The following is a 16288-nucleotide window of genomic DNA, read 5'->3' as shown; positions in this document are numbered from 1 at the left end:
CCTTATTTTGCTCTTACCTCTGACAATTCAACCAAATTCAACATTTACCCAAATCTCTCTGATTGGCATTAACAGAGAACAGAGAAAATTAGATTAGGATTACAGCAGGTGTAACAGAGTTTGGGTTAATGCTGAGATACAATACAAAGAATATGCATATTCAACATATTTAATCATTTAAATTCATTTAATTCGCATAATACTTTAAAACATTAAAATCTATAGTACATGGGTATTTTTCCATGTACTAGATTTTAATGCTTTAAAGTATTATGCGAATTAAATGAATTCAATTACAGAAACATTACAGAAACTAAATTCTGTAAACATTACAGAAACTAAACTCTTATTTTTAAATGGACAAAAATCATATAATGGGTCTATAACAATACACATAATAGAAATAAAGAACTGCTGTAGGCGTACCCAATTACAAACTATACAAAAAGTGGACCAACTTTTACAATAGAGCTATATGACATATTACAGTAGGCCTACATGGTCTTCTTACATAAAGTGAAAAACATTAACAACACCTATAATGTTCAAATATTTACAGTACTTATACACATAGTAGCCTACTGTCTGTTTGCTATAGGAATAAAATGTGTGCTTTTACAATAGAATGACAGCAACGTGCCAGGGTGTGGTGCTTGGTGATTTAGGGATTTATTAAAGAGATTGTCACCATCTAGTGGCATCCTGTTCTGTATCTACTTGAACAGTTTCCTTTCAGCAATATTGCTCCTTGTTTAGCACATGGCCTACAATAAAAATTGAACATGCATTAAATGTAGGCTGTTTCAATATGCAACAAATCTTACTAAATTATTTCCTCTAAATGCCTCAATTTTAAAGTCTAACCCGTTCTTTAAAATTAAATTCAGTTTCATTTTCCTTTCATTGAGAGTTTTAGCATATAGGGAAATTGTAAAACAAATTTCTGCTGATAGCACCATCGGTAGAATTGGATTCTACCATTTCACATTTTCACTATCTGGTGCCTTGTATTAGGCCTACTTTGAAATTCAGTTACTAAAATTATTAAACTTAATAAATGTACAACTATATAATAGCGATTACATATATTTTGGTGAAACGTTTTATGGACACTCCCAAAAGAAATAGGTCAAGTTGATTTGTAAAAACAAGCAATATCGTTCGATTCATATACGGTACTTTCATAACAACGCAAACGTAATCAGTATGACTAATTTGTAATCATAAAGATGGTACTTTAATTAATCGCTGTTTTGTTTAAATAATTGCGATTAATTACATTTCGATTCTGTGTTGTTGCCTTAACGTCGTATTGATCTTAAGTTATCGAATCTGCTGTATGCCAGATAGTTTTGGAAGCAAGATGGCGACCTCTGGTAAACAGTAAGTGCCTTAATGCTAACTTAAAACTATTTTGTCCACTTACATAATACATGTAAATATATATTTATAAATTATTGTTTATAATGATGGACATGTCATGATGGTTGTGTGTGCATAGTGTTAAAGAGTATCTTGATAAAAATAAGCTAATCAAAATAGTCCGAGCCACTGAGCTAATGCTGCTATCCCCAAAACACACGTGAATCCAATAATATTAGCCACATTATAAATACATTGTATTTACATGTTGCATTTTACTCAAATCTAATTCGCTCTGTGTAATATTATTGCCTTTTTTGTTGTTAACTTTCCTTATATGAAATTGGGAGTGCTTTGCTTGGCTACGTTACCACTGATGAAAAAACTCCCAGCTAAAACCAGCATACGCTGGTTATTTGGTTTTTGCTGGTTTAAACTGCACATAGCTGGTCTCTCAGCCTGGTTAAAAACTGGTTTGGTCAAAACCCCTCTAAAACCAACTATGTCCAGCCTGGGAGATTGACAGCCAACCAGCTTAGGCTGGTTTGAGTATGTTTTCCCCACATACAATGTTTATATATCTGACCATGGACAACAAAATCAGCCATAAGGGTCAATTTTTGTTAAATTGAGATTTATACATCCTCTGAAAGCTGAATAAATAAGCTTGTTAGGATAGGACAATATTTGGTCAAATTAAATCCTTAGCAACACATTACTACTACACATTTTTTTGTGTTATATTTACGGTAGGAAATTTACGGAATATCTTGTAAATATCTTTACATGATCTGTACTTAATATTCTTATGATTTTTGCCATAAAAGAAAAATCGATAATTTTGACCCATACAATGTATTATACTAAGTCATATTCATGTTGTCGTATGTGCATTAAAGGTATGGGCTCATTTTGTCCCAGAAAAATGCATCAAAATCTGCCCTTCTCGCCCGCCCCTCTGTGTTTGGAGATGATTCTGATGATGAGGTGACATCTTCTATGAATTTGAATATCACTTTCTCTACACTTTCTCAGTGCACTGTAATAAAACACAATCTCTTATATTGCAGACCTCTGTCGGGGAGAGCTTGAAGAAGGAGGCAGCCAAAAAGAAGATGATGAAGCAGGTGAGCATGGAAGACATCCCAACAACAGTTGCATAATTATGAGGTTATGGTTATTATGAGGTGGTGTTGAAAACAGCTCTTTTGTTATATATCCCACTTCAGACCCGTCTTGAGATGCAAAAGGCACTTGAAGAGAACAGCACCGTCTATGAATATGACAGCGTGTATGATGATATCCAGAAAGAGAGACTGGAAAGCAATAAAAAATTGCTAGGTGGCACAGATAGAAAGGTATATTTTAAAACCGTATTACAAAAAAGTTGCTTTGTTCATTCAAAAGACATTCTTAAGGCCAATTCACACCAAGAATGATAACTATAACTATATTAGCATCCACGATATTGTTTATTATAAGCATGGGTTACAGTTTTGTCATCTGCTGCTTTTAAATGCTCAAGCTCTATAAAGCAGGATGTTTTCTGATTGGCTGTCAATGTTTTTAACATTCATTGGCTGGAGAAAAAAAATGGTTCTGAAAGTGATTCTAGCAATATTATTTCTCATAGTCGTAGTGTGGACTTCCCTATTCTCATAAAATAGAATGATTATTAAAAACTGTATTTATTGTTCTAGTTATGGTTTTTGGTGTGGCTGGACCTGTACTTTAAACCAATGTAAGTCTGTATAGCTGTTGTACTACAGTATTATGCTTTGCAATAATTTTTTGAAGTAGCATGTTCAATAGCTAATTGTTCACTTCATCATTTTCAGCCCAAGTATATTAACCAGCTGCTCCGTGCAGTGGAGGAGAGGAAGAAGGAACAAGAACGCCGTGATGAGAGGAAAATTCAGAAGGAAAGAGAAGCAGAGGGCGAGATGTTTGCTGATAAAGAGGCTTTTGTCACCTCAGCTTATCGCCAGAAGCTTAAAGAAAGACAGGAAGAGTTGGAGAGAGAGAAGAGGGAAGCAGAGTTAGAAGGTGAGTTCTTGAAGTATAATGCAGTGTTCTTATGAGTATTAAAATTGACATATTTAATACGGGTGTCGAAATTAATCGTTTCTTCGATGCATTGCGATGCAGACGAGGACAATTCGGTATCGGTTCAGTAATAGACCATAACCGATTATAATATACTGATTATTTTCTGACGTCATTTGTCACGTACGTGCTGTGTCGCGGTAACATACAATGGCAGAGGGAGGCGAGACGCGAGTGAGAGTAATTAAAATGCTCCAACAACTTTAAAAGACGACATCTGGGCACATTTCGGCTTTTAAGAACAACCTGGTAAGACCGACCTGGAGAACACACACGCTGTGTTTAAATCAAAGCTCTCTGATTTATCAAAACATTTTCATTTACACCTGGGCACATAAATGTATCTCCGCAAAACGGATATAAATCCAATCTACAATTCCCGCACTATATGCAGATTTATTGGAGTTCACGCCACCGAAAACAACAGATATGAGCTGCATTTTATTAATCATCAGCTAATTTCAAAATCAAAGACCGCAATAGGAGAGAGTGCTGCAATAGCACTGGTAAGGTAATTCGGTTACTTCACTTTTAATGAAAATGATTGTATGTTGAGCACCTACGACTTTACTTTCAGTAATTTGTGTGTTAGCTTAATGAAGAGATACTCAGCTGCTCGTCTGCTGCAATGTGTGCTTCAGTAGCGCTGTCATACTGGGCTATAATAACATGTCATATAGCCCTTAACACGCACTCACACATACATTTTTTTTTAGCATTGTTGCGAGGAGTAAAATTTACATATGTGGTTTCAACAACCAGATGCATTCAGACTTTAGTTTTCACTGTAATGCGGCCAGACCACCTCCTGAAGTGGCTTTTAGTATTTTGTGTATTTGTTCTAAATGCTCCTGTTGTCTTCCGTGCCCAGACTTGAGTTTTGTTTGATACATTCAAGAAGCGTGTTTTCTTTGAGCAGGTAAAATTAAAGGTTCAGTTCATATAACTGACTGACAAAATTGTATACATGAGGATGCAGTGCATCGTCAATCAGGGCTCGACATTAAGCCTGTTCACGCGCTTGTCCTTTGGACAAGTAAATCTGTCATTCACTTGTCCGAGTAAAAAATTTGCTTGTCCGGAATTTTTTTGTAAATATAATCTATTCGGAAGTAATATTCTCACCAGTGTTCAATAAGCTTGACATATTTAAATATGCATATTTGTGATATTTTTACCTTTTTATAAAGGCCATTTTTCCATAATCTTATTAAATATAGGCTATACTTAAGCTTTCCTTTTATATTCTTAAATTTGATTTATAAATTAAATTAGAATAAGACACTATAGGCTGTTACCAATCAAATTAAATCATTTACACTGAAAATTTACAACTGCATTAAATAATGTTATGAGATTATTTTAAATATTTTTGAATATACACAAGTTTTTGAGCCGTTTCCGCTCAACATCGTAAACTCCTCCCATCGATGCAATCCACTTCCGTTCTGGCGGGCTGGGTTTGTTTCGCTAGCTGGATCCGTTGTGCCGACAAAGCACTGATATCGCAGTTACATAGAGGATATAACGTTAAACAATTACAACATGAAGAAAAGTGGCTCGGGAACGACGTGTGCGGTAGTAGACGTGCTCCCTCCCAGTCGTGTGTCTTAATTTGGCGTTATTATTGGAAACCATGGTAAACCGTTGCTGCATTGTGGGGTGTAACACTAGATCACATAATCGCCATGGGAAAAAGGTCGAAAATGGATTAACTTTCCACCGCTTTCCTGCTTGGAGACGCAACCACGGAGACCAAGTATCCGAGGTAACAAAGAGTCGTCGGCTCGCTTGGATCGCGGCTGTAAGACAAACTGTTACCTGGGGATATGGTGTTGGCTGATCGCGGCTTTGACATAAAGGACAGTGTGTGGGACTTATGTGTGCCGAGGTAAAGATCCCTGCTTTCACAAAAGGACGCTGTCAGCTGGATGCAAGAGATGTGGGGAGCACAAGAAAAAATGCCCACCTCCGAATTCACGTGGAAAGGGTGATTGGAACCGTCCGTAACAAGTACACTATTTTGTCAGATAAAGTAACGATTCACATGGTGTTGCCAAGCAAGGACGAAGACATGACATTCCTCTATAAGATTGTGTCTGTATGTTGTGCTCTGACAAACATGAGCCCTAGCGTTGTGCTGAAATAAATGTGCATTAAATACAGCCATAAGTGTCTGTTGCATCCATACCCACAATCTTCACAATAAATATACTTAAATCAGTATAATGTGCAAAAGCAAGAAGTGTCACACAATCGCAATAACCGTATGATGTGCAAAAGCAAGAAGTGTCACACAATCGCAATAACCGTATGATGTGCAAAAGCAAGAAGTGTCACACAATCAGATATTTTTCAGTGTTTATTTGCAAGTAGTGCAACCTGAGAACACAGAACGGTGCAGAATGCTTCAAGGTAAAAGGTTAACGTTACATAGGCTTCATGATCTGCAGCTCCTGAACCCATCCATTTGTGAACTGCAAATTTCATATGAATCCAAACCGTTAATAGTTCCAATTTTGTGTTCGCTGTGTTTACACCGGCAGACGCTGCGCAAACCACTTCCGGCGGAAATGAAATGCATTTGTGTAGAGTAATGGCGCCGCCCACGATTTGGCGCGTTAACTTGTGTATACAAATAAGAAATGTTGGAAAGATGAAACTAAACCACCAGTAGGTGGCAGAATTTGGCCGTCTTAATGAGTGAGTCATTGAGTCGATTCATTCAAACGCTAAATCGTTCAGTAACACGATGTTGCTGTGACATGCGTTACGGTTCTGCTGTGATATTTGTTTGGAACTATTTTCGCTGCTGAAATCGAACAAAAACAGTCCATATTGCATCTAAAATGTAAGTGACTTAATGTTAATTAATTGTTTATGGAACTGGCGTATGAAATCAGCGTCATTTTCAGTCGTGATGGTATTCAGGAAAACAACACTCTTGTTAGAGTGAGGTTGCTTAATAGTATCATATGTTTTAAATATAAAAACTACACAATTTTAACCGTGTATGTTAACTGAGTTTCATTGTATGAGCGGCGCTCATTTGTTTTCGATTTTCTCCTTGAGAGGCTGCGCGAGCCTCAACAGGACAACCTTGTTAATGTCAGTTCGTTTTATATTATTATCCACTATCGATCTCCACTTACACTAACTGAATGCAGAATCATTATTGCACTTTGGTGATTGCCTATTTATTTTTTGTTTTGACGTTTTACTCAGGATACTTGTCCGTCGGGCAAGTACAATTCTTTTTCACTTGCCCCTTCAAAAAAATCCACTTGTCCCAGACAAGCGTTAATGTCGAGCCCTGGTCAATGCATTGTGATGCATCGTGATATCAAATTGAACCGCATCGATGGCATTATAATCGTAATCGAATCGAACCGTGAGACCAGTGTAGGTTCACACCCCTAATATTTAAGTGTTCTTTTTTATTTTCAGCTGCACTGGATGTCAAGAAGCAGAGGGATCTCAGTGGATTTTATAGACATCTTCTCAATCAGACAGTCGGAGAAGAGGCAATTCCTGATCGTAGTGCTCCGAGGTGAGACATATCCATCTTATCTTGCAATGTGATAATATGTGATAATAATAACTATCAAGCACTGTTTTTGACTGCTAAAATAACAAATGAAATTATTTAAAAAGAAAAAGAGTTAAAAATGGCTGCACCTGCTCTTACAATACAAAAAAAGGGGATATGTTTATCATAAATTAGTGCAAAACAAGCAGGGACTTCAAACATGAAGTGCTAAAAAACACAATTGCACACCCCAGGTTAACATTGTAAATGGTCTTTTGGTACAGTTATGCTCATACTTTTACAAACCCTTGCAATACATGCAATATTCTTAATATTAAAGTAAATTTAAAATATGCCTTCATAAAAGTTAACATTTTTTGTCCAAAAGAAATATGTTGTAAATATGTGTTTATATCTTATTTAATAAAAAAAGCATTTGGATTTTCTTATACAGCAGAACCTGACTGTAATTTTGGTTCTTTTCTTTATGTGGGTGACACGTATATTTCATTTAAATTCATGCAGTATGAGACATAAAGAGATCAGTTCAAACCGCATCATATATCTGAAAAGGTTAAATGGATAGTTCACCTAAAAATTAAAATCATAATCATAATTTACTCACCCTCAAGTTGTTCCAAACCTGTATGGATTTCTTTCTTCTGCTGAACACAAAAGAAGATATTTTGAAGAATATGGGTAACCAAACATTGACTTCCATAATATGGAAAAAAAAACTATAGAAGTCAATCATATCCATCAACTGTTTGCTCACCGACTTTCTTCAAAATACATTCTTTTGTGTTCAGCAGAAGAAAGAAATCCATACAGGTTTGGAACAACTTAAGCAAGGAACACACCAAACCGACGCCAACCAACTAGTGGCGTTGAAAGCAGACTGCGGAGTTGGCTCACGTCAGCAGCGTGTGGGTCCAAAGTTGCCCTGACACACCAAGCAGACGCTCGACATCTGCCGGCCAAGTAGCACGTCCGGTCTGCGCCTGCGTAAGAGTAAATAGCTTTCCGTACCAGCTGGTGGCAGTAGTCTGTTTTCGTTATTCAAAGCGGGAAACCGGAAGAGCTACAGGGATATAAACATCCGAATTATCAGATGGCCCGACAAGCGCAGACGTGTCAACATTCAACATGTCGAATCGGCTGAAAAATAGCCGACCATGCGGAACACACAGAGAAAACTTAGTTGGCCGATGCACGAAAACTGCCCGTCGGCTTGGTGTGTTCCAGGCTTTAAGTAATGACAATTTTTGGGGGGAACTATCCCTTTTACTGAACTGCTCTTTTATTCTTTGTTACTTGTCCCATTTTAAATTGCAGAGACCATTTGAAAGTTTGTGTAGCTCTTAAATCTCTAATAAAATTATTAATCATCAACTTGAACATGTTTTAGAGAGGACAAAGCTACAGGCTCTGCAGCAGCAGAAAGGCCGCCGACTCCGGAGTCCACACTGAAACGAAGAGAGAGTGAGGCTGAATCCCACAGTGATGAGGACCAGAGCGATAAAGGAGCAACGTTCAATAAAACCATCACAAGCGGCAACCACTCAAAACGAAACTACAGACAAAAATCCCCTCGCTCAGACAGTGGTGATGAGCAAGACCGGGAGAGGAAAGAGGTTAGAGAGAGGAGTCACAAAGATAGAGACAGGGATAGAGCAAAGGAAAAAGAGAGGACAAGAGACAGAGGAAGGGAGGACAAGCACGGTCATAGAAAGGAGGACAGGGACCGCAGAAGAGAGAGGGAACGAGACAGGGACAGAGAAGAGGACAGAGGCCGAGACAGGAGGGACAGAGACAAAGATGACAGATATAGTAAAAGGGACAGAAGAAACAGCAGCCCAAAATACAGAGAACGGGAACGCAAAGGAGAGCAAGATCGAGACCGAAGAGACAACAGCCCTAAGTACCGAGAACTGGACCGCAAAGCAGAGCAAGATCGAGACAGAAGAGACAACAGCCCTAAGGACCGAGAACTGGACCGCAAAGCAGAGCAAGATCGAGACAGAAGAGACAACAGCCCTAAGGACCGAGAACTGGACCGCAAAGCCGAGCAAGATCGAGACAACAGTCCAAAGGACAGAGAACTGGACCGCAAAGGAGAGCAAGATCGAGACAACAGCCCGAAGGACCAAGAACTGGACCGCAAAGGAGAGCAAGATCGAGACAACAGCCCCAAGGACCAAGAACTGGACCGCAAAGGAGAGCAAGATCGAGACAATAGCCCGAAGGACCAAGAACTGGACCGCAAAGGAGAGCAAGATCAGTCGGATGGAGAAAGCCAGAAAATGGACAGTAAAATAGGGGATGAAGATAAAATTAGCGTGGGGAAAATTGACAATGCTAAAGAAGAAAAGGTTATGGAAACTGAAGATAAAAGTGATGCAAAACAGGAACCTAGTAAATTTGCAAAACGCAGCAGTGACCAGACTGTAAGTTCAGCGAGAGAGAGATACTTGGCCCGGCAAATTGCTCGTTTTGCTGTGAAGCCCTACATTGAAAAAGATGACGACTAGCGAAAGGATTGACCATTATGTCGCACTTTTACGGACATTGCGTTTCCCTCTTTGAAACAGGAAATATTGGTTTGGTAAAGGCAAATAATTGAAAAAAAAAACAATACTTTAGTGTTTATGAACAGAGAATGTTTATTGGGTGTTTTGTTGTAAATTTCACTTTAATGTACAATTGTCCATTGGTGTTAATAAAATAAACCCAAATAGTACTAATTGTAGCAAAGCTTTTTAGGGGCTGTTTACACAACATTGTTGCGTTTTGGCCGTTCATTTACACGTTATATTTGGGGGGCCTGAGAAGGCAAACATTTTTTACTTGTTCCGTCTATAAACCCAGTCTTTCTTTTTTACAAAGTGACCTCGCTAACTACTGGCCTGGCATGCATAATACAGCTTTTTTTTCATGGTCTGTGTGAACAGGGATAGATGAGACAACATTGTCATCGGTTCATGATAAACGCAAAGGAAAAACGTTTCAGTTTTTAGTACATTGCGGTGTTGGGGTAACAGATTAGGACCCAGGACCAATAGTGAAAAATGAAGACCACGAGTTCATCTGTTTTCAAGGTCTAACCACCTCATTACTGCCATGTGTATTATTCTGCCATGTGATTGGCTCAGAGAAAATGGACAGTTAATCAGATTCACGTGTCCATATATCACCTGTTGACGCTGACAGGCGCCAGCTTGCCCAGAACAACAAGTCCACCCGTCTCTTAGGATGCCCGTAGTCCAATTCCAATACTGATCTGTAACACCGAATACTGCTCACATTCTCAGATAAACAGTCTCTCCAAGGTTGGAGTTGGTTGAGCTCTGGTCCAAACCAGAGAAAGTTTTCCAAAACATACTGATAACATGTGCTTTTCTTTCAGTGAGAGAGACAGACAATAGTACAGACCATATTCATCTTGATTCTTAAAGGTTTCAGTAAGAGGAAATGTAAAAATAAAATGAAAGCCAAATCCATATTTCATCTCTGGAAGCCAGGCTAAATGAGCAATCCCTGTTACTGCATTCCTGTCGAGTTAGAGGTGTGTGATGTGATGCCTCCAAAATCCAAACACACGACAATTTCTGAAATCAAGTGTTTTTGCGAAACATCACACACCATCAGGACAGACCCTCAGTCACCTCAATCATGGGAAAAGGACAGTCTACACTGGAAGTAACATTTCAGATTGATTAAAGATTACTGCAACAAACATTGGGTTTATTAACTTGCACGGATTAATTGTTCACCCTACACTGTAAAAAAAATGGTGGGGAAATTTTTGTGAAAATTGATCTTTACATATTGGCCCAATAAATGACTTCCAAATAATTATCCCCATGCAAAAAGATGCATTGTACTAATCATAGCATAAGGTCTTCACTCAAAATTAAAATTTTATATTCACCGAACATATTTAATTGTGCTCAGTCAATCTATGAAGTCGAAGTGAAAAATCCATGTTGGATGACCAAGTCCTACATCCGAAAAACTGAATACACATGCGCTGATGGATAACCGTTCATGTGGAGATTTCAAATGTGGGGAGCAGGAGCACGACCGGACTGCAGAGCCAAACCAGCCGGTGCTGAACTGAAGACCGAAACAAACATACCCAAGAGAATAGAGATATTCATCGTCACAAGACGTTGGTGAGTATTGAGCACGGACATTATTCTCCAGAGTTTTACTTAATGACCTGGAATGAAATTTAAAAGACATTTTGTAGAATCACGAGTTCATGTATTCATTGGTTTCATGAGTGTTCTCTCGTTTACGGTTTACCACATAACGTTAATTGTCTAATGGTAGCCAATATTTGTATTTTCCTCATGTCTTATATGTCTAAAATAATAGGTAATAAGTAAATTAAGTCATTTGTGTGATAAATGCGGCATGCGACCGTTGAACACGGTCATTTCGTTTGGCGTCGGCCTCTTACAGGGCTTAAGTTATCAAACACGTAAAGCTCGTGATTTTCTTATTCGTCCATTCATTCGTCTCATCCTCATTATAAGAACTTCTGTTTTTTCATTTGCCAGATGTGATGCAGGGAAACTTTGCCATTAATGTTAGTTTTTATTTGCAGGTTTTTACCCTATATGCAGTGCAGTGTTTTCTTCACCACATTAAGACATCCTGTTATGCAGAAGACTTCTTGAATATTCAGAGTTTTTCCTTATTGAAAATAAGGTATTTTCACCAAATATCCTGTGTTGGAATTGACGTTTTAATAAAGTAATGTAATAAAATGTTAACCCTGTTGTCTGTGTTCATTTTGCTTAATATATTTAGTCATTTGTCTTTTGGGACAGTGGGATATAAACAATTGTTACTACAATTTAAAATATTTAATTGGACCAACATCAACATTTCACTGTAAAACATTTCTCCAATTAAAAATTCTAGTGACCGATCACATCAATTTTAGTTGGCCAAATTGTAAAATTTAGATGTGATCAGTCACTATAAATTTAAATTGGAGAGGCCTGACATTTTTTTGTGTTAGTAAATTACTATTTTCCATTGGCTCAACATATTTGAGCCCATATTAACAGACTGTTGCCACAATGGATAAAATTCGAGTCACAGAAATTCAATTAGGCCAATTGAAAAATTTAGAGGTGATCTCTCACTAGAAAATTGAATTGGAGAGGCCTTACATTTTTTTACAGTGTAAGACCTGTAATGTGTGCTTAGTAAATAGGGTACATTTCATGAGGACTTTAAGTTTAAGCCACAGAAATGGGCATGGGCAATTAGCCACTTCACCCTTATGTTCCCAGTGAACAACATGCACAGGTCATGATTCTGTGTTACATTTGCATTGTAGGCAGTGGTTTCCCCTCACAGAAACAATGTAGAAAACACAAAATATGTGAATAAATAACTTTTATTGGGTTGAGATTCTTCACGTTACAATACCTACAAATATTAAACTCATAGGACACAAGGTATTCACAGAAGAAAAGTCCAAAGCTGAAGTAGTCTCAATCGCCTTCGTTTTAAATCTGGTGGGCAAAGAGAAAATAGATTAAAACAATTTGCAGGCCAAATTTCACAACAAAAAAAATAATTGTTTCGAGTCAGAAAACCGTTTATCACCACTGATCAATCTGACGGTAATTCCAGCTATAATCAGTTTAGGTTTCATCATAATCGGGTATAATGAGGATTTATGCCGCCTTCACATGCTATAGGAAATTTCCTAATTCCCACTTTAGAAGTCCTGATTACGAGCTTGTTGGTCCAGGTGCTTTGTTGTCGGAATGAACAGGAATCATGGTGGACACCAGGTTTATTCTTGCCCATTTATTGGGAAAATCTTATTAACCAACAGGCAGTTTGAGGAAACAGTAGTTCTCCCGGCCACCATGTTTAAAGTTTGACACGCCCATCTCTGGGAAGTTGGGTATCAAAATTACGATAATTCCGATAGCACGTGAAAGCAGCATTACAATAAGTTAACAGCATTTCAACAGAACTCACCATAAATTTGTGAACCTCTGAAAGAGATCTGAAAAGAAAAAAAATATCGTTAATAGCAGAACATACATGTGGGAAGTACTTCGTCTACATTTTAGTGTGCTCAGAAAACCGATAATCACCACTGAACCATCTGACGGTAATTCCAGCTATAATCAGTTTAGGTTTCATCATAGTTATGAACTCGGGCGGTATTTAAATATCACCATTACTGCAGAACTCACCATGAATTTGTGATGCTCTCGTAAAAAACCTGAAAAGACAGAAACATCGTTAAGGAGCCGCTCATACAATGTAGGAAAGTACTTAGTCCACATTTAGTGTGCTCAGAAAACCGATTATCACCACTGATCAATCTGACGGTAATTCCAGCTTTAATCAGTTTAGGTTTCATCATAGTTATGAACTCGGGCGGTATTTAAATAACAGCATTACTGCAGAACTCACCATCCAATTGTGAAGCCCTCGTAAAATACCTGGAAAAAACAGAAACATCGTTAAGGAGCAGCTCATACATGTGGGAAGTACTTCTTCCACATTTACTAGTGTGCTCAGAAAACCGATCATCACCACTGAACCATCTGACGGTAATTCCAGCTATTTTCAGTTTAGATTTCATCACAACATACACTATAGAAGAACACCATTTTTGTAAAATAGGGGAAACTGGGCCCATTTTGTCTTACCATAGATTAGCCGTATATTTTATCGAAACTCGGCTCAATACATGTCCTTGCTTTGCCACTTCGGAACAGAGAGACCTAGCACGCGTGCGCCTCGTGGTTTATATACACGAGTCGCTTGATGACGTAGTTCTTTCTGTTCTTCTGGTTTTGAACACTCCGCGCGATCTGCTCATTTCTGCCATCTACTGGATTAGTTTATAACCCTCAAATCATATTTTCGTGAGATGGGAGTTGATTTTGTCCATTTGTAATGGATTGAATGGTTGTGTTTTGTGAGTGACAGTTTTTTTAAAAACTATTATTAATTGCTTACGTAACTCAAAAGTGAGTAAACCATAAGCCAAAAGGAAAAGCCAGGGGTTCATAACATTTGAATCCAGAAAAGGATAATAAATAAATAAATAAATAAATAAAGATGAAATAAAGATTATATAGAACACTTACATATAACAATCCTCCTCACAAAAAATAGTGTGAGTCAAGTCAAGTCAACTTTATTTATATAGTGCTTTTAACAATGCAGATTGTTTCAAAGCAGCTTCACAGTGTTAAACAGGAAAATAATGCAACATAATTTTATTCAGCCGTCTAGCCATTCTGGAGAAAACGGTGATGTCATCAGTTAATTTCAATTATCATAGAGTGACAGTGTGGGGTTTAGATCAGTAATTAGATCAGTAATTTAGTTGATATGGTTAATTTAGTTTAATAATTAGATTTATTTCGATATTTAGTTGAAAAATGTAGTGTCCCCAACTGAGCATGCCAAGCCAGAGGCAACAGTGGCAAGGAAACCTAAAACCCCATCAGGTGACCTAATGGAGAAAAATAAACCTTGGGAGAAACCAGGCTCAGTCGGGGTGCCAGTTCTCCTCTGGCCAATTAACAAGCAGCGTATGATTATTATTCTGGCAACTTTACAGGTCAGAGGTCATAATAGATTGGAATATTCGAAGGATCGGAGGCAGCAAGCCGGAGAGGGGTTTATTGAGGATGACATATCGATTTAAGTATTATTAAATTGTAATATTCGAACAATCGGAGTCATCACGCCGGAGACGGGTTTATTGAGGATGCCGTGTCGACGATGCAATTTCAGGGGGAGTCTAATCACGGTCTCTGCAGACACTTCAGGGTCCTGCGTTGGTCATGTCTGGGCGCAGGTCCTCCATCTGATCTGGATACGGCCTGGATCCGGCTGACTGCAGTAAACCTCGGGATAAAACAGAGAGACTATCATTAGTGTAGATGCCATTCTTCTGATGATGTAACGAGTACATCAGGTGTTATGGGAAGTGTTCCCGGTTCCGGCTGACCTAGTTAATGCAGCCTAACAATCATTTCATTGAAAAAGTGTTTTATGTGTATGCCATAGTAAAGAGATGTGTTTTTAGTCTAGATTTAAACTGACAGAGTGTGCCTGCTTCCCGTACAATGTTAGGAAGACTGTTCCAGAGTTTAGGTGCTAAATAGGAAAACGATCGACCGCCTGCAGTTGATTTGGATATTCTCTGTATTATTACCGGCCAGAATTTTGAGACCGCAGTAGACGTGATGGAGTATAATATGTTAAGAGCTCGCTCAAGTATTGGGGAGCTAAACCATTTAGTGCTTTGTAAGTAATAAGCAAGATTTTAAAATGTATGCGATGTTTAATAGGCAGCCAGTGCAGTGTTGACAGAACTGGGCTAATATGGTCGTACTTCCTGGTTCTAGTGAGCATACAATCAGTGTTTTTGGTAGCTTTTTTGTTACAGGAGGTGGCTAAATATTTAATATAAATCTTAATATCTTTTTGAAAGTGAGAAAAATGGGGGATAACTTTTATAGTCTTACATTTGTGGATAAAAAATTTTGCAAGCAAAATAATTAAGTGACAAAAGAAAATAAACATTTTCATATTGCTTCTCAAAAGTGAAAAACACAAACAAGACATCCTTAAAATAAATCTCAAAGTCTTTATAGGCTATATGAAAGTTACAATGAACTGGCAAATATCTTGCCTGAGTTTTCTGAATGATCACAATGCCAAAAAAAGACGCAAAAGAGAGTTTCTGGTTGTGAATCACAGAAAGTAGGCTACAATTCTCAATTTAAAAATTTGACCCAATAAAGGTTATCAGGATAATACAGATGAATAAGTTTAAAATAAATCTCTTTGACCTTATTTACCAATAGATGCTTGTTAGGAAGAGTTCAAACCTTCTTCCACAAAATATTTTCCAACCTGTTCCATCTTGAAATGGCATGAGGAGTGGAGACAAAATCATTAAGAAATAGGAGACGTATATATATATATATATATATATATTTTTTTTTTTTAATGTCATGTGGATGAATTAAAGTATATCTCATGCGAGTCAGCAGGGTCTGGGAGAGGCAGAACTTGACAAAACTCTATTATAACCCTTAAAGGTCCTGTTCTTCGTGATCCCATTTTTCAAACTTTAGTTAGTGTGTGATGTTGCTGTTAGAGCATAAATAATACCTGTAAAATGATAAACGCTCACAGTTCAACGCCAAGCGAGATATTTTATTTAACAGAAGTTCCCTTTCAAAGCCTACAGCGAACAGCCGGTTTGGACTACATCCCTGT

At 37.9% G+C, this 16288-nt stretch overlaps 1 protein-coding gene and 1 long non-coding RNA gene across 2 annotated transcripts; one reads left to right on the top strand and one right to left on the bottom strand.

Moving 5' to 3' along the window:
- Positions 1–1163: 1163 nt before the first annotated feature.
- On the top strand, positions 1164–12582 carry nsrp1 (nuclear speckle splicing regulatory protein 1). The gene is made up of 7 exons (XM_079835558.1): positions 1164–1383; positions 2262–2349; positions 2433–2489; positions 2592–2720; positions 3201–3408; positions 6916–7018; positions 8406–12582. Exons 1-7 carry the CDS (start codon positions 1340–1342, stop codon positions 9526–9528), a joined length of 1752 nt encoding a protein of 583 aa, XP_079691684.1. The 5' UTR covers positions 1164–1339; the 3' UTR covers positions 9529–12582.
- LOC307137727 lies at positions 12398–13756 on the bottom strand. Its single transcript, XR_013817946.1, has 5 exons — positions 13693–13756; positions 13454–13482; positions 13231–13259; positions 13010–13037; positions 12398–12531 (listed from the first exon to the last, which is right to left on the bottom strand). It is a non-coding gene; the product is annotated as an uncharacterized lncRNA (long non-coding RNA).
- Positions 13757–16288: the final 2532 nt, after the last annotated feature.

Source organism: Gobio gobio (assembly GCF_949357685.1).
Source record: "Gobio gobio genome assembly, chromosome: 14".
Taxonomy (NCBI): Eukaryota; Metazoa; Chordata; class Actinopteri; order Cypriniformes; family Gobionidae; genus Gobio; species Gobio gobio.
The sequence above is the reverse complement of the archived record's forward strand: the minus strand, read 5'-3'. Positions and strand labels throughout refer to the sequence as shown.